At 37.4% G+C, this 25,661-nt stretch overlaps 2 protein-coding genes and 1 long non-coding RNA gene across 3 annotated transcripts; 1 reads left to right on the forward strand and 2 right to left on the reverse strand.

The window, feature by feature from the left end:
• Nucleotides 1-1,897: 1,897 nt before the first annotated feature.
• Nucleotides 1,898-18,426, reverse strand: LOC122051552. The gene is made up of 2 exons (XR_006131457.1): nt 18,248-18,426; nt 1,898-2,043 (listed from the first exon to the last, which is right to left on the reverse strand). It is a non-coding gene; the product is annotated as an uncharacterized LOC122051552 (long non-coding RNA).
• A 290-nt stretch (nt 18,427-18,716) lies between these two features.
• Nucleotides 18,717-19,921, reverse strand: LOC122053628 (switch-associated protein 70-like). The gene is made up of 2 exons (XM_042615641.1): nt 19,449-19,921; nt 18,717-19,149 (listed from the first exon to the last, which is right to left on the reverse strand). Exons 1-2 carry the CDS (start codon nt 19,825-19,827, stop codon nt 18,914-18,916), a joined length of 615 nt encoding a protein of 204 aa, XP_042471575.1. The 5' UTR covers nt 19,828-19,921; the 3' UTR covers nt 18,717-18,913.
• Nucleotides 19,922-22,894: 2,973 nt separating this feature from the next.
• Nucleotides 22,895-25,518, forward strand: LOC122051553 (exosome complex component CSL4-like). The gene is made up of 6 exons (XM_042612741.1): nt 22,895-23,133; nt 23,228-23,302; nt 24,364-24,452; nt 24,765-24,849; nt 24,994-25,075; nt 25,285-25,518. Exons 1-6 carry the CDS (start codon nt 22,954-22,956, stop codon nt 25,371-25,373), a joined length of 600 nt encoding a protein of 199 aa, XP_042468675.1. The 5' UTR covers nt 22,895-22,953; the 3' UTR covers nt 25,374-25,518.
• The last annotated feature ends 143 nt before the right edge of the window (nt 25,519-25,661 follow it).

The raw sequence follows: 25,661 nt of genomic DNA on the forward strand, positions 1-25,661 counted from the left end.
GAAAATCTGGATTTGTCTAACAATAAGCTAATTTCATTGACTTCTCTCAGACTTTCTTCTTTGCTTACACTTCAACTTTTAAATCTTGGGGTACACATACGTCACTCTTTTAATGTAGATCATTTTTTATCTTTTTTTTACTTTCTCATATTTTTTTGAACACAGTGTTTGTTTGAATTCTAACAAATGCATAATTTTGTAGTTAGATTGTCTTCCTTTATCAAATCAATGAATTTGATTATTCTGTGCTCCTTGTGCAGTGTATTTTTTTTTTTTTTTTGAAAGATCATAGATAAGATAGGATAGATAATCTGTATTTTTTTTTTGCCATTTATAAGAAGCTAGAATTTTTGGGTATCCCTGAACATAATTGGAATGATTTTTTTACTTTAATTGTTTTACTACTGGCATTTTGCATAGCTCATGGTTTTGGTCTGTTATCAACTAGTTCATTGGATGATATATTGAGTTGTATTGTGTGGTACGAACAGCACAAAGTGTTATATACAATTCAAAACTATTAGTATGTATTCAATGAATAAATACTTGCCCATCAAAATGCCCAGTGGCATCTATATATTGAGATTTACAATGTTGGTATTGCATTCCAAAACAATGTTGGAGTTTTCTAATATTTATTATTGTACATTTCAAGCTGAGGAGCACCTTGATATCAACCGAGTATTTTACTTGGACAAACACAAAATGCTTGAAGGAATTCCTGTATTAGTGAATTGGAGGGTGAAGATAATCTGCTTCACACCTTATGTACATTGAGTTCATTTTAACTTTTGATAGGCTTGCATGTTACATAATTGTTATTTTTTGCTTATGATTTGCCAGATTATTTTCTTTCTTTTTTGTGTCTTGAAAGCACAATAATCTTCCCTATGGTTTTGCAATACCATATTGGATAAGGTGCAAGTTTGAAGGAAATATTCAAGGTAACACCAAATTTCAAACCTCCAATTCTTCAAATGCTAATGAAGGTATGCGTTTCTTTCCTTTTCCCTTCTCATCTTTATTAATCTCTGTCACGGTTGCCCTATCATCTTTTTCCTGCAGTATCTCTGTGACCGAGTAGATCCTCCAATTCCTTGTGAACTTGTACGAGGATATTTTGATTGCATGCCACATGGAATATTGTTTGTGTAAGAAGAGGTAATTCATGTGTGCGAATGGTTGTTGATGCTTGCTATCCAACTGACATTAGAGAAGAAACTGATTTCGAGTACTTTTGCAAGTGATTTCTTGTTTCAATTTTTTCCTTTATTTATTATCATTCCCACTTTTGCCTGCATTTAAGTTATATGCATTATTAGTTCAATTTGAGATGTAGTTCATGTATTACTTACCTTTTCTAAATTGTATAGCTTCTAAAGAAGCATGAATTGTAGTTATAAACTAATTCCATTTAGTACTTGCGCCAGAGTACAAGGCTTAAGATTGGTCCTATACTTGCTTTTAAATTTGAAACCTAGATCACTGAAGCCATCACTTCATAGTTTTTTTTTAAGCTCAAGAGGATACATAAATATGTTTAAAGACTAGAAAAAGAAGAAAAAAAATCTGATACACCCGATTAGTCCATTTTGTGACTTCTCTGAGTTGGGCTAGAAGCTGAAACCCCAATTGGCCATTGAATCTTGTGCTTTGTTTTGTGTTTAACAACAGTGAAAATGTCACCTTACATAAACGTTTATATTGGAGGGGAGCAGAGTTCTAAATAGGGAAACTTTCAGTTAGCTTAGTGTGGCATGGCATGTAACAACTGTATTCTACTTTTAATCCAAACGCCTTTTGCTCTTTAGTATATATATATATCTTTTTTATTTTATTTATTTATTTCTTTTCTAATACTAAAACGTAAATGAATAACTCAACAAGGTCAACCAAATTATAAAAGAACTAGTAGCTCTTAAAGAAAATTTGTTAGACTAAATCCTTTGTTACAGCATTTCAAATAAAAACGGAAACATAAATTAGGAGGGGTCCTGGAGATTGCTTGATTGTCAAGGCCTCTTGTTTCATCGGTCTCACCCCCTGCATTAAACAATCTAATGAATCTAAAGACCCAGCATGTTCAAAACTATGATATCCAATAATCAAATTCACTCATTTAGGTTAGACAGAGAAAGAGATGTACTTGCAGTAAACATAAGGAAAAATATTCTAATAACATAATTAACTTGAATCCTTTCATGACATAAACATAACAGTCTTAGTAAACTTCAGTTCAATGAAAAGGGCCATGTAACTTAACTGTTTGATAAAATTTTTACCCTAGCACTAAATTGATAGGGATCCGAACCTCAAAACGAAACCGCTATCCATAATGCGGCAAGCTCCCCAGGCGTAGGTCCCCGATTCATAACTTAATCCATACATAATTTGGTAAACTCTCCGGACTTAAGTCCCCGATTCATAACTCCATCCATACATAATTTGATAACTTTCCCGAGCTTAAGTCCCCAGTTCATAACTTACCCCATACATAACATAGTTGGCCACCGTCAAAATCGCGTCCCGCACATTTTAAATTGTATGCCTGCCTATATATTTCCAGAATACATTAATTACCAAGAAACTTTTGTTAACTATTATTCCACAAATGATATTAAATTATTTACTATATATGGACCTGTGTTGATCTAATACAAAAATAAAGAAATAAGCATTGCTTCGTATTCCATAAATTTTTCCCATTCATATACAACTTATTTCTTTTCCAATTTTAACTACTTGAGATTTATATAATAACTTTACCTAAATCTAATGGACTTAAGGGTCTTATCTCGCAAATAAGAAATCTATGTATTGCTTAGATCTTTCAGAGCCAATTCAATACTTCCCTAATTCATAGAAATATCAGTGCATGTCAGTAAGTATTAACTTTAAGAAAATTGCTATATGAGATAACAATAATAATATGTTAAATTTTAAGATTTCTATAGAGTTTGCAGTAAACTCAAATACGTAAAACAAGTAGGAATAAAAATCTAGATACTGGACAAAACAATAGTGTAAATCAAAGTTGGGGAAAATATTGCATGAAAACAATTATTCCTTTTAATGAAGCATGCGGTTTACTCAATTATTCCTTTATTAGTTTGTTTCAAAGACATGCATGAAACATACCTGATTTACTAATTTTAAACTAATCTTTTTTGTATGATGAGTTCCACGTCTCCTTGTTGGCTAAGCATTAAAATTTAGTCTAAGACAAGGTTAATTTATATCAAATTGCGATAGATGTATATATATTTTGATTGTGCACATTTATCTCTCGGTAATAGAAGGAAAGAGACAAGGAAGAAAAAATTAAGATTTTAAAAGTACATGTACATACTCTACTTCGACTTGGTATTTACCTATTATAAAACCTGATTAAGCATCGGGATTCATCGAGAGAACTTCAAGGAACATAACTGACATGAGAATAAAATTACCTAGCACCTAGGTTTCCATCTAGAAATCAATCACTCTAGTGCTGTCTTTTTTGCACAACCTATTTTAATAGATTAATTATTGAACTAAGACGATGAGAACGTACCCCTTTTTTTCCGCGACTGAACGACCCTTCCTTCTTTTATAATTGTTGCTCATGACTCCATCCAACTACTAAATCATTTATTGTCATATCTATTTGTTGCACCCAAAGGATGTCCACATATCTGCACAATGACATGATATTGTCCACTTTGGGCCTAGGCCCTCATAGCTTTGCTCTTTTACTCTGGGCCTCCCCGTAAGCATCCACACCTGGTCACCTTGACCTACTCTGGGTCTCCCCGCGAGTATTCGGCCACCTTGACCTGCTTCGGGCCTCACTGCGAGCATCCGGTCACCCTGACTTACTCGCCTCCCCATGAGTATCTGGTCACCTTGACCTGCTTCAAGCCTCCTGCAAGCATCCAGTCATCCTAACCTGCTCCAAGCCTCCCCGCGAGTATCCGGTCACCCTGACCTGCTTCGGGTCTCCCTGCGAGCATCTGGTCACCCTGACCTACTTGCTTCCGCACAAGTATCCGATCACCCTGACCTGCTCCAGGCCTCTCACGAACATCCGGTCACCCTGACCTACTCCGGGTCCACCCTCAACTTCGTTCAAGGCCACCCCACATGGTATCTAGTTCATACCATGGCTCTGATATCATTTGTTGCGCCCAAAGGATGTCCACATATCTGCACAATGGAATGATATTGCCCACTTTGGGTCTAGGCCCTCATGGCTTTGCTCTTGGGCTCTACCCAAAAGGCCTCATGCCAATGAAGATATCTTGCATCGTTTTAACCTCATGATCTTTACCAAATCTTTCCAATGTGAGACTTTGATTGAACCCTAACAATCCTCCCCTCAAACGAAGGACCACAATTACTCTCATGGTCCGGGACTCCCCACGAGCATTTGGCCACCTTGACCTGCTTCGGGCCTCACTGCGAGCATCCGGTCACCCTGACCTACTCACCTCCCCGCGAGTATCTGGTCACCTTGACCTACCTCAGGCCTCCCGCAAACATCCAGTCATCCTAACCTGCTCCAAGCCTCCCCACGAGTATCCGGTCACCTGACTTGCTTCGGGTCTCCCTGCGAGCATCTGGTCACCCTGACCTACTTGCTTCAGCACAAGTATCCGATCACCCTAAGCAGGTCCTCCCACGAACATCCGGTCACCCTGACCTACTCCGGGTCCACCCTCAACTTCGTTCAAAGCCACCCCACATGATATCTGGTTCATACCATGGCTCTGATACCATTTGTTGCCCCCAAAGGATGTCTACATATCTCCACAATGGAATAATATTGTCCACTTTTGGATTAAGCCCTCATGGCTTTGCTCTTGGGCTCTACCCAAAAGGTCTCATAAAGGCCTCATGTCAATGGAGATATCTTGTATCCTTTTAACCTCATGATCTTTACCAAATCTTTCTAATGTGAAATTTTAATTGAACCCCAACACTATTTTTTATAATTTAGAAGTTAAGTTATAGTATTTAATAAAAATAAATAAATAAAAAAGATATTTGAGATGCTCGTGAAGTGTGTAGGGTAAGATGGATAGTAATATCATTTAGAAAAGGTCTTGCATACCAGTGCAAATTTCAGAAAAAAAAATTGATTTATTTTTTTTTATATTTAATATTATTATATTTCAAAGGTAAATTTTTATTTATATAATTATCTTAAATAAATAAATGAATAAATAATCAGAAACACGGCGTCGAGGATGCTCTTTTTCCTCATTTCTGCAAGAAAAATAATATGCTCAAAGAAAAAAATTTAAAGAAAAACTCAAGGATAGACACATAAAATGATGGGACCCACAAAAAGTGAAATGATGGGTCATAACTTTATATGTCTATCCTTGAGCTTTTCCTTAAATTTTTTTCTTTGAGTATATCATTGCACTTCCTGCAAATTAGAAGACTGTTTATTTATTTATTTCATTTTGTTTTCTTTGATTAATTTTTCTCTGATTACTTGTAATTAGTTTATTGACTAATTAATTTTGTGCACCACAAGGAGATGAAGCTGCCGGCATGATCTGATCGTATTTTTTTAAAAAAAAATTAATTGGCATCAAAGTATTTAATTTTTAATCTGATTAATCTTAGAGATAACTAATCTAGTCTTATAGAAGTGTGTTTTCCACTGACAATTAAGTAAATTAGGAAGTGCTCACGAAAGTAAATTAGGAAGTGCTCACGAAGATCTGTTCAGACGATTAGTATTTTTAGATTTGTTTCTCACTGGAAGAAAAATCTTCTGAAATACACTATAGTTAAAATTCAAACCTTACATCCCTTAATTATGCATTGAAAAGTTTAACCGTCGCACCATTGTCTGAGGCAATTAGCTTGAAGTTAATGATCGACTTTTAACTAGCTTGGAGTTAATGATCAGATCATCTGGCAGTTTCATTTGCTGATGGGAGCACACAAGCAAACCACAAACCTGCTTCATTAGGGTTCATCAAGGAGGGAGACAATGAGGAGGTGAGTTATTCTGATTAATTATTACTTTCAATATTGGTTAATAATCAGTTCTTTTTGTGGATAATCATGATTCTATTATTCTATTAGTTCTTCGTGACATCTGTTCATAAGCATAAATAAATACAATACAATATAATGCATTTTTTTCATTTCTTTTTCAGATGATAGGTTCTTGATCACTTTTCTCATAATGTGAGTTGGTGTGTTATTGATAATTTAATTGTCAAGTTTGTTCCAGATTATACGAACATCAAACTCTTGGCATTGTATTTCTAAGTTTACTTTTGAATCCTTTTCAATTAATGATCTATTCCTCCACTGAATTGATTTTCTGGTAAGGTTTGTCGGTATTGTTCCATTGAAAGAGTTAAATCTTAAGTCCAACATAAATAACTTACTACATTCCGATAATTTAGAAGTCAATGAACCGTATAAATTGTCGTTGGATTAATTCAAATATTGAAGATTAGCTAGGTTTCCCATTTGTTAAGGTATTGATCCATTAAGCTTATTCATTGATAAGTTTGTCTTGATGAGATTCACAATGCTTCCTACCGTTTGAGGTGAAACTTAAATCGCAAACTTGATGTCACATAATAATTTAGAATTAAATCATTGAGATTGTCATACCGAAGAATCAATCCCTACAAACTCAAACAGTTTGCAACTTTTGGAGGTATTGTCCCATTAAGCATATTATTGCCCCATGTTAAGCACTAGGGCGCGTTTGGTACGCGTGTTTTCCATTTTCATTTTTTAGAAAACGCGCATTGTCTAAAAAATGGTATTTGGTTTACGTTTTTCGTACTTGTTTTTTAAAAAAATAGCTAGCGTTTTCTAGAAAAACAGAAAATGACAAAAAGTCGTTTCTGTTTTCTAGAAAACGCATGTTTTCCATAAAATGAAAATGAAAAACGCGCGTACCAAACACACCCTTAATTGATTTCTAAAACAGATGTCAGGAGGTATACCGTCGAGTGCCGACAATACCATTATTTCAAAGGCTAGTAGCCGCCCGTGATTTACCTCCTCAGTATTGGCCTTGGGACGGGTTGACGGAAGCACTGGAGGCGAGCGTATTCGCCTTTTTTGCCACAATATCCATCAGGTTGTGTCCTCACGAATTGGTATAGTTAGTAACTAACATGGTAATTGCTTCAATAGATTTTGGGTTTAATTTTTAACGGATGTAAAATATTTTGTTGGGTGCATAATCTTCCTCATGTAAAGAGTGGTTATGATAGGACAAAATATCTCTCATAATTTATTTATCTGTATCTAACCGGGGGCCGACAATATTGAACCGTCTGAAATGAATATTATCACATTTTATTTCAATATTCACTGGGTTATTATTGATTCCCATGCATTAAGAAATGGCACTTATGAATTGATTATTAAAAATGGAAATGCTAATATAACTTTTTAACTTATGCATCTCCACATACAATTGTCCTGATTTGTTGTTGTCGGAGATAAATATCATCAAATTTGGAATTCTCCAAAATTCAATTGTAAAAGTCAAATTATTACTATAAGGAAGGGTTTCTAGATTTCCCAAATTACTCAATTCTCTTAGAACTATCCTTTCTAATTGAATTTTAGATAAATGCAATAAAGTCAACGACTAACATTGGCCTATGTTAGAGAGCATCAGCCCAGACAAAGGATTATTAGATAGGCAAAGAGTCTTGAAATTTGTGGACAAGTCAAAGTGTTGATGGCATTCACCCCTAAAGTGATTGACAAAGGCAGCATCAAATTGGTTGGAGGTCAAAACTAATATCTTCTAACTTGCATATTGTTTTCAGCTAAAGGGGATGTCCCTTACTAGATCATGTTGACTGACATCTATTGTTGTCAGTGTTGGACACAAATAATTTATTATCAAAAATTTTACAAGATATTAACTGAATTTAAATTCATTTATATGTTAAAATAATTTAAGCTGATAATCTCAGACTACCAGCAGGGGTTGGTCGTCTGACCTCGGAGTGGTTGAGTGAGCAGAGCATCCGAGCAGCAAAGTCCGAGCGGACTGAAGGTCGACCGAACCGAGTAGGGGTTGATCGGGCGAGCAGCGAGATAGGCCGAGCAGACGGTCGATCGGACGAGCAGCGAGACGAGCCGAGCAGAAGGCTGGTCGGGCGAGCAGCGAGACGAGTCGAGCAGAAGATCGACTGAGCCGCTAGTTTGTGTTGCCGAGTGGGTAGGTCGACCGAGTGGGCAGGTCAGCCAAGCGGAGGGTGGATCGGCCGAGAGGGCGGATCGGCCGAGAGGGCGGATCGGCCGAGCGGAGGAGCTGACCGAGGCCTACGAGAGTCGCAGTTTCCTTGAAACAGATTCGCCCCCACCTCCGATTTTATTCTGCATTAATCTCAAATTTAATACATCTGTTTCACAGCAGCAAAAGATCTACGTGGCAAAATGTTGGTTGTTCCACTTGGGTAAATTTTACCTCGACTGGTCCGGCATTCGTGTGAGCAGGTCGCGCTGGCACCCGAGTCAACTTGGTTCAGTGCAATCCTGGCCCTGGATTTGCCCCCCCCCCCCCCCGCCCCGGCGCACCCACGCGTGAGAGAGAGTCTCTCCCCATGCATTTGTTCACATCCTCAATGTATGTGAATCAATATAAAACAACAAAAATTGCCTTGAAACTTCCAATGTGAGACAAAAGTCTTATTCACAATGGAGCCTCTTTCCTCTTCCATTTCTTCTCCATTCACTTATATTTAACAATCCCCCACATGAATGGAGATAGGATACGTGAAAGCATTCAGCAGTTAAGTCAAGTATAGGATAGGTAGGTTTTACCTTTGAACCTTCCCTTGTGAAGATTTGATTGCTTACTGGCTGATAGTAGACACGATATCCTTGAACTATACTGTCGTCTGTGTAAGCAGTGGCAAATCTCACCCAAGACTCTCCCTGATACAGCTCAGTTCTCATGAGTGTGTTCGTTCTTGGCCATGAATACGCCTAGATCTGTGAGAAGCTCTAAGAATTATGCCTCCAATTCTTTTCGAGACGGTCCCACTTCTTTCTCACATAGGTGATCTCTTAAGAATTGTCATCTACTCTTCTTGATCATTAAAAACTCATCGACTTACCTGGTCCAGTCACTGTTTCATTGGAATATTCCCCACAGTATGTCTAGTTAGTGCAGATTAGTTGTTCATTTGAACCTAGTTCTTGGGATCTCCAATCAGTATAAGTTGGGTATCCTCTGCACTGATCGCTGATAACAACATCAAGCTCATTCCTCGTGAGGAGCTTGCAACTAACTCTCGATTTAACCCTTTGGTTAGCGAATCCGCTAGGTTATCCTTTGACTTCACATAGTCAACAGTGATAACTCTCGTTGAGAGTAGTTATCTAATGGTATTATGTCTACGACGTATATGTCTAGACTTACCATTATACAGATGGCTCTGTGCCTGATCGATTGCTGATTGACTATCGCAATGTATGTAAATCGCCGGCACAGGTTTCGGACATCGTGGAATATCTTCTAAGAATTGTTGTAGCTATTCAACCTCTTCACCATATTTGTCGAGAGCTATAAACTCAGATTCCATCGTGAATCTGGTTATAACGGTTTGCTTAGAAGATTTCCAAAAGATGACTGCACCTGCTAGAGTGAAGACATATCCACTCGTAGATTTAGAGTCTTTTATATCAGATATCCAACTTGCATCGTTGTATCCTTCGATCACAACAGGATATCTTGTATAGCGCAGTCCATATTCACGAGTATACCTCAAGTACCTTAGTACTCTTGTTATCCCTTTCCAGTGCTCAACATCGGGATTACTCGTGTATATACTCAATTTGCTTACTACGTAGGTCAAGTTTGGTTATATACAACTCATCAAGTACATCAGACTTCCAATCACTCGAGAGTACTCTATTTGAGAGATACTTTCACCTCAATTTTTCGATAGATGTTGACTCGTATCTATCAGCGTTCGTGACAACGTAGTATCACCCTTGGAGAATTTCTCAAGAATTTTGTCCACGTAATGGAACTGACTAAGAATAAGTCCTTCTGTTGTTCTAAGAATTTTGATTCCTAGAATCACATCAGGTAGGCTCATGTCTTTCATATCAAATCTTTAGCTCAACATACCTTTTGTGGATTTTATTATCTTATCATTACTTTCAATGATAAGTATGTCGTCTACATAGAGGCACAAGATGACATAGTCACTCTCTGTGGCTTTCATGTAGACACATTTATCACATTCACTGATCTTGAATCCACATTCCTTCATGACATTATCAAATTTTTCATGTCACTGCTTTGGTGCTTGTTTCAAGTCATATAATGACTTCACCAATCTACAAATCTTGTTTTTCTATCATGGCATAGAAAACCCCTCAAGTTGCTCCATGTAGATCTCCTCTTCTAAATCCCTGTTTAGAAAAGCATTATTTACATCCATTTGATGTATTTCGAGATTCCATAGAGCGATAATTGCCAACAGTACTCTAATGGAAGTTATTCTCGACACCGGAGAATACGTATCAAAATAATCGAGGTCTTCTCGTTATCGGTATCCTTTGATTACCAATCTGGCCTTATACTTATCAATCGTGTCATCTGACTTCATTTTCTTCTTGAAAATCCACTTACAACCTAGTGGTTTAGTTCCCGGAGAAAGATCCACAAGTTCCCAAGTGTGATTTTGCAAGATAGATTTTATCTCGGATGCAATTGTCTCTCTCTAGTGAGGTCCATCAGAAGAGCCTACAGCTTCTGAGTAACTTCAGGGCTCACTCTCCAACACGAAAGTAATAAAATCCGATCCATAGGACTTTTCTACCCGAACTCTTTTGCTCCATCTAGGCTCAACCTCCATAGGTTCCTCATCATCATCATCTTCTTCTTCGCCTTGCGTTTTGAGTAGCTAGCATCCTCTCGGGTCTTATACGGAAACACATGCTCGAAGAACGAGGCATTTCTCGATTCGATTATCGAGTTCTTGTGTATCTCCGGTATGTGTGACTCATACACACAAAATCTATACGCAGTGTTGTTTTGTGCATATCCAATAAATATGCAATCAACAGTCTTTGGTCATATCTTAATTCTTTTCGGATCATGCACCAATACTTTGGCAAGACACCCCCACATTCGTAAATATTTGTAGGACGGTTGACTTCCATTCCACAACTCATAAGGGCTCTTATCTATTTTCTTCCGAGACACCTTATTTAAAGATAATTAGCTGTTAATACAGCTTCCCCCACATGGACTCTGGCAATCCAAAGCTCAATAGAAAAGCATCCATCATCTCCTTTAGAGTTCGATTCTTTCGCTCAGCAACTCTATTTTACTGAGGAGCATAAGGAGTTGTTGTTTCATGTCTGATCTCATGTTCAGCACACAACTCAGCAAACAGTGATACATATTCACCGCCTCGATCACTTCGAACCACCTTAATTTTCCTATTAAGTTGATTTTCAACCTCATTCTTATATAGAGCAAATTTCTCTATAATTTCATCCTTACTTTTGAGAAGATACACATAATAATATTTTGTATTATCATCTATAAAAGTGATGAAGTATTTATTACCACCACGAGTTGGCGTACCTTTTAGGTCGCACACATCAGTGTGGATTAGGTCAAGTGGTTCGTTACTTCTTTCAATATGTTAAAAGGATGACCTTTTCATTTTCGCTTCAACACAAATCTCACACTTGTGTTTTGGGTCAAGGTGTAATGTAGGTATGCTTTGCGTATTAATTAATCTACGCAACACATCATAGTTAGCATGTCCTAGTGTATTATGCCACAAACATGAAGACTCAAGTATATAAGTGGAAGAGCTTCCAGTTTTATTTATCTTAGGCCTAATCGTCATTACATTGAGCTTAAACAGTCCATCAGATACATAGCCTCTTCCTACAAACACTCCATTTTTGGGCAATACAACTCTGTCCGACTCAAAAATAATGCGAAAGTCATGCTTGCTTCGTAGTGATCCGGACACTAGATTCTTTCGAATCTTCGGAACATACAGTACATTGTTCAGAGTAAGGTCCTTACCCGAGGTCATCTTCAGCACCACCTTTCCTTGGCTCATGATGTCCAAGGTTGCTAAGTTCCCCATGAACAATTTGTCTCCAGTGACTTCTTCGAAGTTATGGAGTAGCTCCTTGTTGCAGCACACATGTCTGGTGGCTCCAGTATCGATCCACCATTGCCACGCGTTTGAACCGACCAGGTTCAACTCAGAGACCACAGCTCAGAGGTTGTCCATTTCTGGTCCCTCGTTCAGGTTGGCCTCATGTTTCTTCTTCGGCTTCCTGCACTTCGAAGATTTGTGACCCACTTTGTCACAGTTGAAGCACTTCCCAGAGAATTTCTTCTTGCCAATGCCTCCTCTGGGTCCCATCTTGGAAGACTTAGGGTTCTTCCGTTTCTTGCTTTGACCGTGCTCGACCACGTTGGCTTTTACAGTAGCCTGAGAGAATAATTTTCTCTCTGAACTCTTGTTGTCTTCTTCGATGCGAAGTCGAACAAAGAGTGGATCTCATTCAAGATCACCTGAAGCTCCTGGACTTGGTTGATCACCGTCATCTCCTTCTTGGAGTCACCTGGAGTCGAACAAAGAGTTCCTCCACATTCATCTCCTTCTTTGATCACCTGAAGTCGAACAAAGAGTTCCTCCACATTCATCTCCTTCCGCTTGTACTTCAGATAGTTCTTGAAATCATTTCAGCCGGGAGGCAGCTTCTTAATGATAGCAGCCACCTGGAAGGTTTCACTCAGAACCATCTCTTCTGAGTGGATCTCATTCAAGATCACCTGAAGCTCCTGGACTTGGTTGATCACCGTCTTGGAGTCAATCATCTTGTAGTCCAGGAATCGGCCCACGATGAACTTTTTTGCCCCTGCATCCTCCATCTTGTATTTCTTGTCCAAGGACTCCCACAGCTCCTTAGTCGTTCTTTTCATGCTATACACAGCGTACAGCGAGTCGGCAAGGCAGTTGAGGATGTATTTTCGACAGAGGAACTCAGAATGAGTCCATGCCTCTACTGCACTGATGGTTTGCGCATCAGCATCCTTAGCACGCTTGGGAGAGTTCTCGGTCAAGAACCGAGCTAGGTTGAGCGTGGTCAGGTAGAAGAGCATCTTCTGCTACCACCTCTTGAAGTTCAGTCCACTGAACTTCTCTGGCTTTTCCCAATGATTGATTGGTACAGTTCCAATCGGAGCGGAGGGAGCCTATACGTGTTGAGTCTGTTGCACCTCAACATTCCGTTCTGTGGTCATCTCAACAGATTTGAATCTGTTTCAAGATGGTTGGACATAAACAATCTGTTGCCAGAGATTTTACAGGGTATTAGCTGAATTTAAATATACCGAATTTAAATTCACTTATCTGTTGAAATGACCTGAGCTGATAATCTCAGACTGCCAGCAGGGGTTGGTTGTCTGACCCTGGAGTGGCTGAGTGAGCAGAGCATCCGAGCAGCAAAGTCCGAGCGGACTGAAGGTCGACCGAGCCGAGTAGGGGTCGATCGAGCGAGCAACGAGATAGGCCGAGCAGAAGGTCGGTCGGACAAGCAACGAGACAGGCCAAGCAAAAGGTCGGTCGGACGAGCAGCGAGACAAGCCAAGTAGAAGGTCGGTCGGTCAAGCAGCGAGACAAGACGAGCAAAAAGTCGGTCGGACGAGCAGCGAGACAGGCCAAGCAGAAGGTCGATCGAACGAGCAGCGAGGCAGGCCAGTTGAAGATCGATCGGGCGAGCAGCGAGACAGGCCAAGCAGAAGCAGACAAGTCGGGTTGTCAAAGAGACTGGCCGACCGGCGAGCTGACAGGCCGGGCGAAGATCCCGAGCGGGCAGAGAAGTCTGTCGGTCAAAGAGACCGACCGGGCGAGCTAACTGAGGCCTGCAAGTCGCAGTTTCCTTGAAACAGATTCGTCCACCTCCGGCTATGCTTCGAGGCTTACAAGGGTCGTCTATTTCCCAGGATACAACGGCCGACCGTGAATCCGGCCAAGCACTTTAGGTCACAGCGACCTAAGTAGTACCCGAATGCTACCACGAGCACTCTGCCGAGCAAAAGATGCACGATAGAGGAGGAGGAAGAAAAATGGAAAGCCTTTGTTTTGCTTGCTGTTTTTTTCTCTGCCTATGATCGGAGCTCGGATCAATGGCCAGAGTTAATGATCTTAATGGTCATTATTAGTCGAGCAGTGAAACGGCAACCATTTCACTCATTATTACTCGGTCGTTTTATTCTGCATTAATCTCGAATTTAATACATCCGTTTCACAGCAGCAAAAGATCTACGAGGCAAAATGTTGGTCCGGCATTCGTGTGCGCAGGTCGCGCTTGCACACAATTCAACTTGGTTCAATGCACCCACGCGTGAGAGAGAACCTCTCCCCATGCATTTGTTCACATCATCAATGTATGTGAATCAATATAAACCAACAAAAATACCTTAAAACTTCCAATGTGGGACTAAAGTCTCATTCACAATGGAGTCTCTCTCCTCTTCCATTTCTTCTCCATTCACTTATATTTAACACCAACAATAAAATTTCACTCATATCTTTCAAGATGTGTATGTCATCTTAGCCTATTTTATCATTTATTTAGAGTAACACCTATTTGCTTCATATTTTAATATAATTTTACTCAATAGATTCACAAGTCCATCTTACCATTTTTATTTTTGTTATGCTAACTCTTTGGACCTGTAGTTCATAACTACCCAACACTTTGGCCACTTGTCCCATAAGCATGCGGTTATACTTTCATTTGGCAAATATCTAGTGAATATCCAAATCTACCAAACTTATTTAAGGCAAGTTTGGTACCTAATAATCAAGTTAGGTTAAATACACAGGTTAGTTTTGAGTTTGGTTAAAATTAGTCATGTAATATGCATCTTCTGGAGACTGTTACTCATGGATTTGAGTTCAAATGTACATTACACAGCGCCTATGTTCAAGTAGATTTTTTATCTAATCCTCTCAAAATACATGATATTATATTCAGGGCCGGTCCTGACTTTTGGGGGCCTTGGGGGAAAAGAAAAAAGAGACTTCTATAAGAAAAGAAATATTAACTTATAATTTGGATATAGTTTAATAGAAAAACTTGAAAATCAATATATTTAATTTAAAATATGGTAAACTCCATACAAAATATATTTCTCAAAATTTTTCAAAAAAGTACAACAAAATATGTTTCCTAATTAAGTTTCTCCAAAAAGTATAATACCTACTAATATAAAAAAAATAAACATAAAATAATTATTGAAAAAACTATATCTTCTAACATTTTGAGAAGCAAAATCATCAATAAGGTCTTCAAAATAAGTTTTTCTAACAACTCATTTTCAATGCATAAATTTGTCAAGTCATTTACATTCGAATCATTATCATCATTTTATCTCAATTCTTCCTGCTCATTCATTGCATGATTATGATCATCATTTTCTCTCGATTTTTCTTGCTCATTGATTACATGATCATTTAATTCTTCTTGATTACTCGATTGCTGCTCATTTATTACATAATCATTTAGTTTTTCTTAATTTTCTTTTTGTAATTCATCAACTGAATCTTCAATTGAAGAGCTAGTTTTAAAAAATTTACGAAGAACACCTTTATGAGTTTTAATAATTTGTTCCACTCTTTTTCTTTTGTTTCTTTTAATACTCCAAGATTGATATTATTTTAGAAATATATAAAAGAATATATTTGTACTATAAATTTTAAGTATAAAAATAAAACACACAAAACCAGCAACAAAACTAACAATAAAACAAATACAATCAGTGAAAATAATAGTAAAAAAATAATAAAACTTTGTTTGTGCTTGAAGCAATCGATATAATATAGGGTGAATTACATTTTACCCCCTGAGGTTTGGTTAAAGTACGAAACGATCCTCGTGGTTTCAAAAGTAACAAAAAAGTCCCTTGACTGGTCGGTGATAGTAGTCAATCGGTAAAGATAAGAAAAAGACATATATACCCCTACGTTTCAGCGGGGAAAAAAAGTAAAAAATTAAAATAGTTGAATTTTTTTTTGACATATATACTGAATGCAATATATGTCTGTTGATGTTGAATTAAGTGAAGAGGATGATATATTTGTGATAAGTGATGATGAAAATAACCATGATTCGGTTGATGACAGTTGGTTTAACAAATATTGCATCCATGAAACCAAAAAAATTTAATGTCTTTACTTAATGTCGATGGAGACATATATACTGTCTTTTTGTACAGCTAAAAATTTAAGTACTCATTTTGGTGGAATGAAAACATCTGTGGGTTTTTAATGTCTTTGTGTGGGCTGTTGTTTAAATCATCAGGTTGTTTTGCAATTACCTTTCTTTTGTTAAAGGGTAGTATTGTCACGAATTTAAATTCACAGCATAATAAGGGTATTATTGTCCAAAAAAAAAGAATTTATGATGACATCAGTATTTTAGTGTGCATTCCCAGCGTCAAAGAGTTATAATGTTACAATGTTACCGGTCAAGGGACTTTTTTGTTACTTTTGAAACCACGAGGATCGTTTCGTACTTTAGTCAAACCTCAAGGGGTAAAATGTAATTCACCATATAATATATTCTATGTTGATTACAATTAGGATAATTTATTTAAACTCTTTTAAATCGGTAAGAAAAATCATAAAATATTAACTCCAATATAATATTAAAAATCAATATTGAATATTGATGATAAGAAAACATATAGATAAGTAGGTAACTTACATTGTAAGTTTATATATCGATGAATGATGATATTGAAAAAACTAAAATTTTAATTGGAGAATAAATTTTTCTAATTTAATTAGAAGAGATTCAAAGGAGAAGAAGGGAGGAAGTTAGAGTTAAGGATTCATACTTTATTCGTCTTATGATTTATGTAAATAAATTAATAAAAAAAAGTATACCAGAAATAAAATCTTAGAAAGAGAAAAAAAGATCGTTTACCTTCCTTATGTTTTTTTTTCTCTTTTTTTTTCTAGAATTCTTTTTTAATTTTTAATAGTTTTTTTTATCTTTATTAAAACAATTCAACAAAATATATATATATATATTAAAATAATCCAATAAAATATATTTTTTTAGATTTTATTAAAACAATCTAATTATATATAATATATATTATATATACATGTCAAATTTGGGGCCCCTAAAAATCGGGGGCCCTTGGCCGTCGCCCCCGGTGATATGCCTCAGGGCTCGGTGACATGTCTCAAGGTTGGCCCTGATTATATTATGTACCGCTAAAATCCACATTAAATCTCTTACACCCTGTTTGGAAATAACTTAAGTCATGGAATTCAATTCATAACCATTATGAATTGAATTCCATAAGGAATTGAATTCAATTCTCATGTTTGGAATGAATTGCAACTTAAGTTATGGAATTCTTATGTTTTACCATTTTATCCTTCTCTCTTTTTTCTTTTCTTTTTTTACAAAGAAGAGAGAATGAGGGCACAATGGACATAATATGGAGAATTGAATTCCCTATCTCAATCACACATAAAGAGGTGTGATTTACTTTTGCCTTGTTTGATGGAATTGGAATTGAATTCCATATCAATTCTTAGCTAAAAAAGCATTCCAAAGCATGGAATTCAATTCCAATTCTAAAAGGAATTGAATTCCATATCATTCCAAACAGGCTGTTAAAGATTTGATTATGTAAACGAATAAGGATTAGCAACTTAATATGGATGAGAGTTTCGAAGGGAAGAAGGAAAAGTATTTGAGATTCTTCTTCTTTTTTCCCCCTTTGTTTACTTGTTGAATCTATTGAATGGTAACTGTTTTCGTTCTATTTCCGCCCATTTTGGATGGAAGCAAACTTGAGAAGAAAAAAAATAAATCCTTTTTCACCCTCTAATTTCCATTTCATATATGTTTATTGAAGTAAATGGAGAACAGAAAACTTCTAACCCAGTTTCTCATCCTCCCAACTTCCTCCCGTCCATTTTTCCTCAAATGGAGATAAATTTTTAACGGTTTCGAGTATAGTTCTTCCGATCCACATCCGACTCGTTTTAAACCCTAATTACAACACACCACTCCCATCCATTATGATGTTATAGCAGGGATAAAACTGTTCACGTCATACAAATCTCCTCACCGAACCACATAGCTAGATCTAACAACATAACCACAAAATCAGATCATCAAACACTCGCATGAATGGACACAAAAAGGAGGAGAAAAGAAAAGCGGAAGCACGCACCCGGGCGGCGACGTTGGCCGTCGATTCGTTAGGGACAGGGGGAAACAGAGCAGGAGCCGAGGGAGGCGCTGGCCTCCTCTGGCCGCAAAAAGGAGGGTTCCGCCGCTGGAGCAGGCGGAGGAGGCCGTCAGCGAAGCCGCCCACTGACGAGGACCCGCAATCGTTGACCCAAAACGCACCCTTGACTTGTTACCCGTTAGTGCTTAAATAGGTCAGCCAGTCACCTAAACGGATCGGATCCTGGATCTCAATTATCCACCCCAATTGCTAGATTAAACCCGAATCACTAAGAATACTGAGCTAACAAGTTAGTGTATCTTCATTAGATAGCTAATTCGATTTACCTCCTCTTAGGATCCCTGTGAGACCAGGCCTAGGGGGCGCTGGGCGGCGGACCCACCTTTTTGCATAATTAGATAGCCAATTCGGAAGAATTGCAGCACTACTCAAAAAGACAAAACTATTGATATAGCTAACAAATATACTAGTAGCTTTGTTTTTTATTCATCTACAAATTTTGATTTTAACAAGCTACATTTGATAGCATATCAAATTTACAATAATTCTTATATATATAAATAATGCCTACTATATATTCTTCATTTCCTTTCCGTGAATCAGTACTTTTGAATTCAACATCTTTCACTACAGCACTGAGCTTCCTCATCATGAGTACAAGTATCTGAGTCGGTTCTTTCCGCTTCGGCTCCTCCTTTTATCGCTCAAAATTCTCAAACTCTGCCTCAGGATATCGATCTCCCGATCCCTTTTCGAAACCTCTTGTTCCATCACTTTGGCGCGCGATGTCAGTGTCTCGATCGCAGCTTCCTTTGCCTTGAGCTCCTTCTGCAGGTGCTCTATCATGCCTTCTTCCTCTTCTGCTTGCTTGTATAGCCTTCCCCCTGCAATATAATTAGGTGCATTAAAATTGTTCGATTATATTATTTGCTGACGTAGGCTATTAAGTTAGAGAGAGATGTATTCAAGGGACTCACTGCACATATTCCTCATGAAATGTGCTCGAAATAGTATGCCTAAAAAAATGTGCTCGAAATATTATTATGTTTTTTTAATGATTTTTTCCTCTTAATTTTCAGAGAGTTTCACTGTGAAATTATATATTTATACGGAGATCTTGATGAAATCATTTATTCTGGTTTAAAACAGAGTTAATTGGTTGATTAATTAATTAATTAATTACCTGGTCGAGTTCTTCGAATGAGATCGTCGAGCTCGGTTTTGATGGCAAGGTAGAGCTGCTTCCACTTCTCGACCGCCTCCTCGCGGCGCGCCTGCTCCTCCCTCATCTGCTCGACGACGAAGTAGTGGTCGTCGGCGCCGCTGCTGGCGGCGGCCGCCTCCTCCGCCGCCTCGAGGCGCCTCCGGAGCCGGCCCGCTTCCTCCGCCTGCTCCCGCCGCTCAGCCTCCCACTCCGCCTCCTTCGCCGCGAAGGCCCTCGCGTCGTGCTCCCGCGCCCGCCGCGCCTCCTTCAGCTCCTCCTCCAGCGCCGCCGCCTTGGCGAGCAGCTCCCGCCGGCGAATGGCGGCGCGCGAGCGGTACCTGCTAATGACGATTCCCATGGGATTAAACTACAAAACTAGGATGAATTAGATCGTTATGTAGCAAGAGAAAGACGGTGACAAGGCCCATGAAAGGTCGCATTCTTCCGTAGCTGTTTCCAGATCATATAATGCTCGGAAATAATAATAATAATAATAATAATAATAATAATAATTTAATTTCCAGGTTTTTTAGAAATTATTTTTTCAATATTAAAATTATATTAATTTGAAATTTAAATTATGTGATCGTGTGTATAAAGAGGAGACAAGATGACAGATAAGGGGAGGGAGAAACGAGAATATTTGAAAGAAAATAAAAATTAAGAGATTAAGATTTATGTGTAGCAAAGCATTTGAAATTAGATAAAAACTCCTTGCGTTTGATTGACAAGACGCCCTTGAAATTGTAGTCAACCGGTCCCGCGTTCGTCTGACACTCGAATTATTGATTCCTGGCATTTTGCAAAAGAGCACTTAAGGTTAGTGATATTAAAAGAGGCATTTCATTAATAAAATAGTTTGGCAGTTATTAGATATCTGGCTTTTAAAATTTTATAAATTATTTTTCAGTGATTTATAATTAATCAGCGAGAGTAGCAATATATGTTCTCATACCTTTTTTTTCATCAATTGTTTACTTAGACTGATAGGAGATACGAGGGGAAGGAAACGGCACTAATCTATCCATCCAAGTAAGCGTAGTATTATAAGAAGAGAAAAAATGACTTTATCGTAATTAAAAAAATTGAGAGGCCTTTTATGATTAAAGCACACTGTCGAGTGTGGACTTTTTTTCCCCGCGGCAGCATGCACACTCCCCTTGAATCACGCATCAAACACCTGCTTTGCCTACACTTTAACCGCCCGCCCCCACCCTACAACTGTGGGCCCCTGCTCAAGGAAATGAAGCCAATCCCTACCCCTTTCCCATACCATTCCTTTCCATCCGTTCCTTCTTCTTTCCCTTCTATGATCTACATAATAAACTTATAGCACGAGAAGTTTAACTTTATCGCTTTCATTTTAAACTGAAAAAACAAATATATGAATACCTTTAGTATTGTAAAGAATGATTTTGTACGAAATTTGGACGTAAAGATTCTCGTAGTAGTGATAAGTTTTTGGTAGTAGCTGACTAGCCGTGTTCATCTCCATTGGATTCCTGCACTGATAGTGATGGGGACTCGAGCTTGTCCTGGAGCATTGAATTGGGAGGAGCCAAGAAATTGATTAGGTGGAATATTTCAAACCCCACTTATGCATCTTCTTTCAGTATTGGCACTCTTTGCGCATTGACTCTTTCTTCTCTCATAATTGATTGAATTAATTTGATGGATTGGTTTTTTTTGTTGGTACTCAAGTTGTTGGCTCGATTAATTTTGAGGATGGTTAGGTCAGTCCTATAAAATTTTCTATCAATCACCTAAATAGATCAGGAAAAATATATATGAAGATTTATCTTAACTGTCAGCGTTTTTAGATCTACTATCTATTAATAAAAAATTTATCATAATATATCATAACTGAGTTTTAAACTACCTAGTGAAAAATCTAAACTTACCTAGGACCGAATAGATTCGATTGGTTGAGTTCGCATTGGGACAATAATGAACCCAATCAGCTTTCTGTAGTGCTCATAATGTCATATGCTTCATCAGTTTTAAAATAAATCTATGCATAATTTTTGAATATATATATATATATATAAAGTTAAAATATAAAAGATATAATACTCTATTTTTGCACTGATGTGTAAATGAACGGTCGAAAGGAATTTAAGTCGAGGCAGCCCAATTAGTTTGAATAGTACTGTATGTACCTCTTTAAATTGATTCGGGATGATCTAGTAATTAATACATGAGGTATTATTATTATGAGGTTTAGGGTTCAAATTTCGATAAAGTCGAGGTAAATACCTCCCTTATGTGGTAGTCACTATTCCAAAGGCTAGTAGTTGTCCGTCATTTATTTCCTCCGTATTGGTCCTGAGACGGATTGACGGAAACATTATGGCCGAACGTATTCACCTTTTATCATCATATTATATTATCTACTCATTATATTAATATATTTCTTTTATTAATATATACTCATATTTATTTTAATATTAATTTTTATTTATTCTTTATATTTAAAATTTATTAGCAATGTCATTAACTACAGTCTCACAATGATACTCTCGCGAGTTTATGACCACCCATTCTTTCTCTATCCACCTCTAGGGCTGTAAACAAGCCGAGCCGAGTCGAGATTTGGGGTGGTCAAACTTGTTTGATAAGATAATCGAGCCGAGCCGAGCTGAGCCGAGCTTAAAATGAACTAAGCTTTTGAAATGAGTGTTCAAGCTTGACTTGGTTTATTTTTTATGAGCTTGAGCTTGTTTGAAACTTGGCTTGAGCTTGATTCGTTTAGATGTTATCAAGCTCTCAATTCAAGCTTGGCTTGAGCTTGGTTCGAGCTTGGCTTGAGCTTGGTTTGAGTTTGGTTTGTTTATATGTTATCAAGCTCTCAATTCTAGCTTGTTTGAAACTTTTAATTGCTTGATTGATTATTAAGATTGATAATTTAAATTTATTTATTTATTTTATTGTTTATTTAGTATATTAAAAAGAATTTTATTAATAAATATTGTTCGTGAACATTGTTCACGAATATTGTTCACGAACATTGTTCACGAACGTTAACGAGCTGAACACATATGTGTTCAAGCTTGTTTGTTTAGTTTAACGAGCTGTTCAAGCTTGTTTGTTTAATTAATCTAATGTATATTGAACGAACATAAACAAGTTCTTACCAAGCCGAACACCAAACTTGTTCACGAACACTTGGTTCATTTACAGCCCTATCCACCTCAAGAAAACATGGGATAAAATGTTACATTTGTAACTCTTTTCTCTCAAATGTTTTTGTAATTTATGACAATGTTGGCATGCAATTGCTAAATAATACAATTTATTTTTTTTTCTAAGGTAAATGAGAAAATAAATTAGTATAAAAACAATAATTTTTTAAAAAAAAATATGCAAACGCGAAAATTACAAGTAATCCGGTTCGGTGCATATCCGGTTCGGTTCGCTTGTCCCGGCTTATTTCAATTCTCCGACTCCGAGGCGTGGTAGCGACGAGTCAAACCTGCTGGGCGGCATGGCGGCGGTCGATAGCCATGGAGACGGCGATCTGGTCTCCCCCGGCGAACTCCTCGGCGATTCCCGCGATCTCATCGCCGGAAGAGGAGCCTATGTCGCCCCTAACGGCCGATCCATACGGGCTTCCCTCACTGGCACCCACCGTGTAACACCACCTCAACCCGGCGCCCCTGACCAGGTCATCTCTTCTCTCCTGTCCTCCTTCCACTGTTAGGCGTAGAGCTAATTTTGTTGTTGTTGTTAAAAAATTTCTCGGTTGGTGTGCTGCGCAGAGGTCGACGGTGGAAGTAGTCGGGCATAGGGCTCAGGGTGCCGTTCCACAGCCCGGTTCCGTGGTTATTGCTCGTGTAAGATTTCTTTTTTTCCTTTCACCTTCTTATGGCTACTGCAACATGTCCTTTCATGTGAGATTCTTTTTTTTTTCTTTTCCTAAGCCTATACCACGCGAGGTGAATTTGCATTGCCATTTATTTTGTTGTTTAGGGCAAAGTTGTTGAACCACCATGGCCTAATGTTTGTTCTTATGAGACTGATATATTAAAATTGTCACTTTGATAATATGAATGCCATAAGGCCAGCTAAATCGATGTTGAGGTGCCAACTCGAATGGTGCGTGCCATGCTAGCTAATTATCTAAAAATGATTTATCTTTCAGATAGCACTATAAGTTTGCTGAGTTTGGCTAATGCTCAAACTTATTTGTTTATCTTATGGAGCTTGTTCAAGCTTGTTTATTTAAATCTTATCAAACTCGGGTCGAGCTTTTACCTGAGCTGAACTAATAAGATGGTTATTCTTATAATCTAGTGAAACCATTGATGCAATTAATAAAACTTAAATTAAAGCAGGAAGAACTGTGACCATCTGAGCCTAGCATAGTATTATAAATACATTGGCATATGATATTCTTATATTTTTTGATTAAAAACTGAGAACAAAAAAAATCATAAAGCTTTATATAAGTTTGTGAACAACTTTGTTCAAGACCATTCTTCATGAACACTAACAAACCAAGGTTCAAGTATGTTTGTTTTATATAATACATTATATCAAATAGACATAAATAAGTTTTTATTGAGCCGAGATTTGATGTTGTTCTAGAACACTCTCTTGCGACCCAAATCAAAAATAGCTGATACACCAACTACCAAGTTCCAGACTTTAAAATTTAGTTGCTTGCGAGAACAAATTTGTCAACTGTAAAACCTTTGTTGTTGCTTACAATCTAGCTCATGCAGATGCACTACTTTGTTATTGATTGAAAGATCTCTTGTTGATGTGATATGTTGGTTTCTACACTTTGGACGTTAGTGTTTCACTATAAGGGTAGTGGGGCACAAGAAATACAAGCTACATGCAGCTCTATGTATCTCTGTGATGATCATAATACACGACATTGTTTTGGCAGGTTACGAAGGTTATAGCCCGCATGGCATCAGTAGATATAATGTGTGTCGAGTCCAAAGCTGTGAAGGAAAAGTTTACTGGGATAATCAGGTTGATGAGTATATCATATACTCCCTACAAACTTTTTTATGTGGATTTCTGCTAGTTCACATATTTACATGATTAAATTTCCTTGTAGTATTTCCACTATCCTAGAAACATTAAATAAGTCCTTTTTGAATTACTATATATATCCACTTAAGGGTTATTTTTCAGCTTTGGATGGTCAATATCTAGAGTGTTAGAGAAGATTAACTCAGGCATCTTTTTCCGAAAATATTTTAATATCTTATTTCTATAATACACAACAACAAGAGAATTAGGTTAGTTTGTGGAAGTTATTGATTGATTTTACTGTCATAGGCAACAAGATGTCCGTGCGACTGAAATTGATAAGGTGGATATGTATCTCTCGTTCCGTCCTGGTGATATTGTTCGAGCTCTTGTTGTATCCTTGAGTACTTCAAGTGATATGTTATTTCCTACTGAGAATATTTTTTAAAGAGTTTTATGCCTTGACATAGTTTATACGTTACGACTTATCTGATTTACTTATCTGGGGTTATGTTGCATTGACTTAACTGTTGCTAAGCTTTCTCTTGGAGATGCAAGAGCATATTACCTTTCCACTGCAAAGAATGAACTAGGAGTAGTTTCGGCTCAAAGCATAGGAGGTATGTTTCTGAGATGGACTTCTTTGAATGTCATCCATCCCTTTTACCATTTTCTTATCTACCTGAACTATTAAGGTTATTATTTCATGTTTTTTACTTTGGTTAGCGTAAGTTTGGAACACAACAGAGAAAAGTTAAATCTTTCATTGACAAATTCTATATCAAACACTGGGACTTTATCTACTAACTATTTCTTTGTTTCATTTCAGGTGGTAACATGGTCCCAATCAGTTGGACAGAGATGCAATGCTCCTTGACTGGCCAAATCGAACATAGAAAAGTGGCAAAGAATGCTTAAGATTTAAGGCTGATTCTGACTGTTGGTCACGGCAAATGTTGAAATTGAGATGTTGTTGTCGTAAATTGATGATGATTTTGTTCAGCTAGTGGGTACTTTTTCTTTTGCTTGCTATCAATTGTGAAAATTTTCATTTTACTTTCAAGGTTTATTAGTTTTCTTTTTTTCAAAGTATTTTTAGCTGCTTTTAAACAAATATATACTTTTCAAATTGTTGAATATTTACAAGTTAAAAGTTTTTTTTTAGCTTAAAAAGTGAACAATTTTAAGAATTTGATTAAATGTAAA

The sequence above is a fragment of the Zingiber officinale genome, chromosome 3A (genome assembly GCF_018446385.1).
Source record: "Zingiber officinale cultivar Zhangliang chromosome 3A, Zo_v1.1, whole genome shotgun sequence".
In the NCBI taxonomy this organism is placed as follows: Eukaryota; Viridiplantae; Streptophyta; class Magnoliopsida; order Zingiberales; family Zingiberaceae; genus Zingiber; species Zingiber officinale.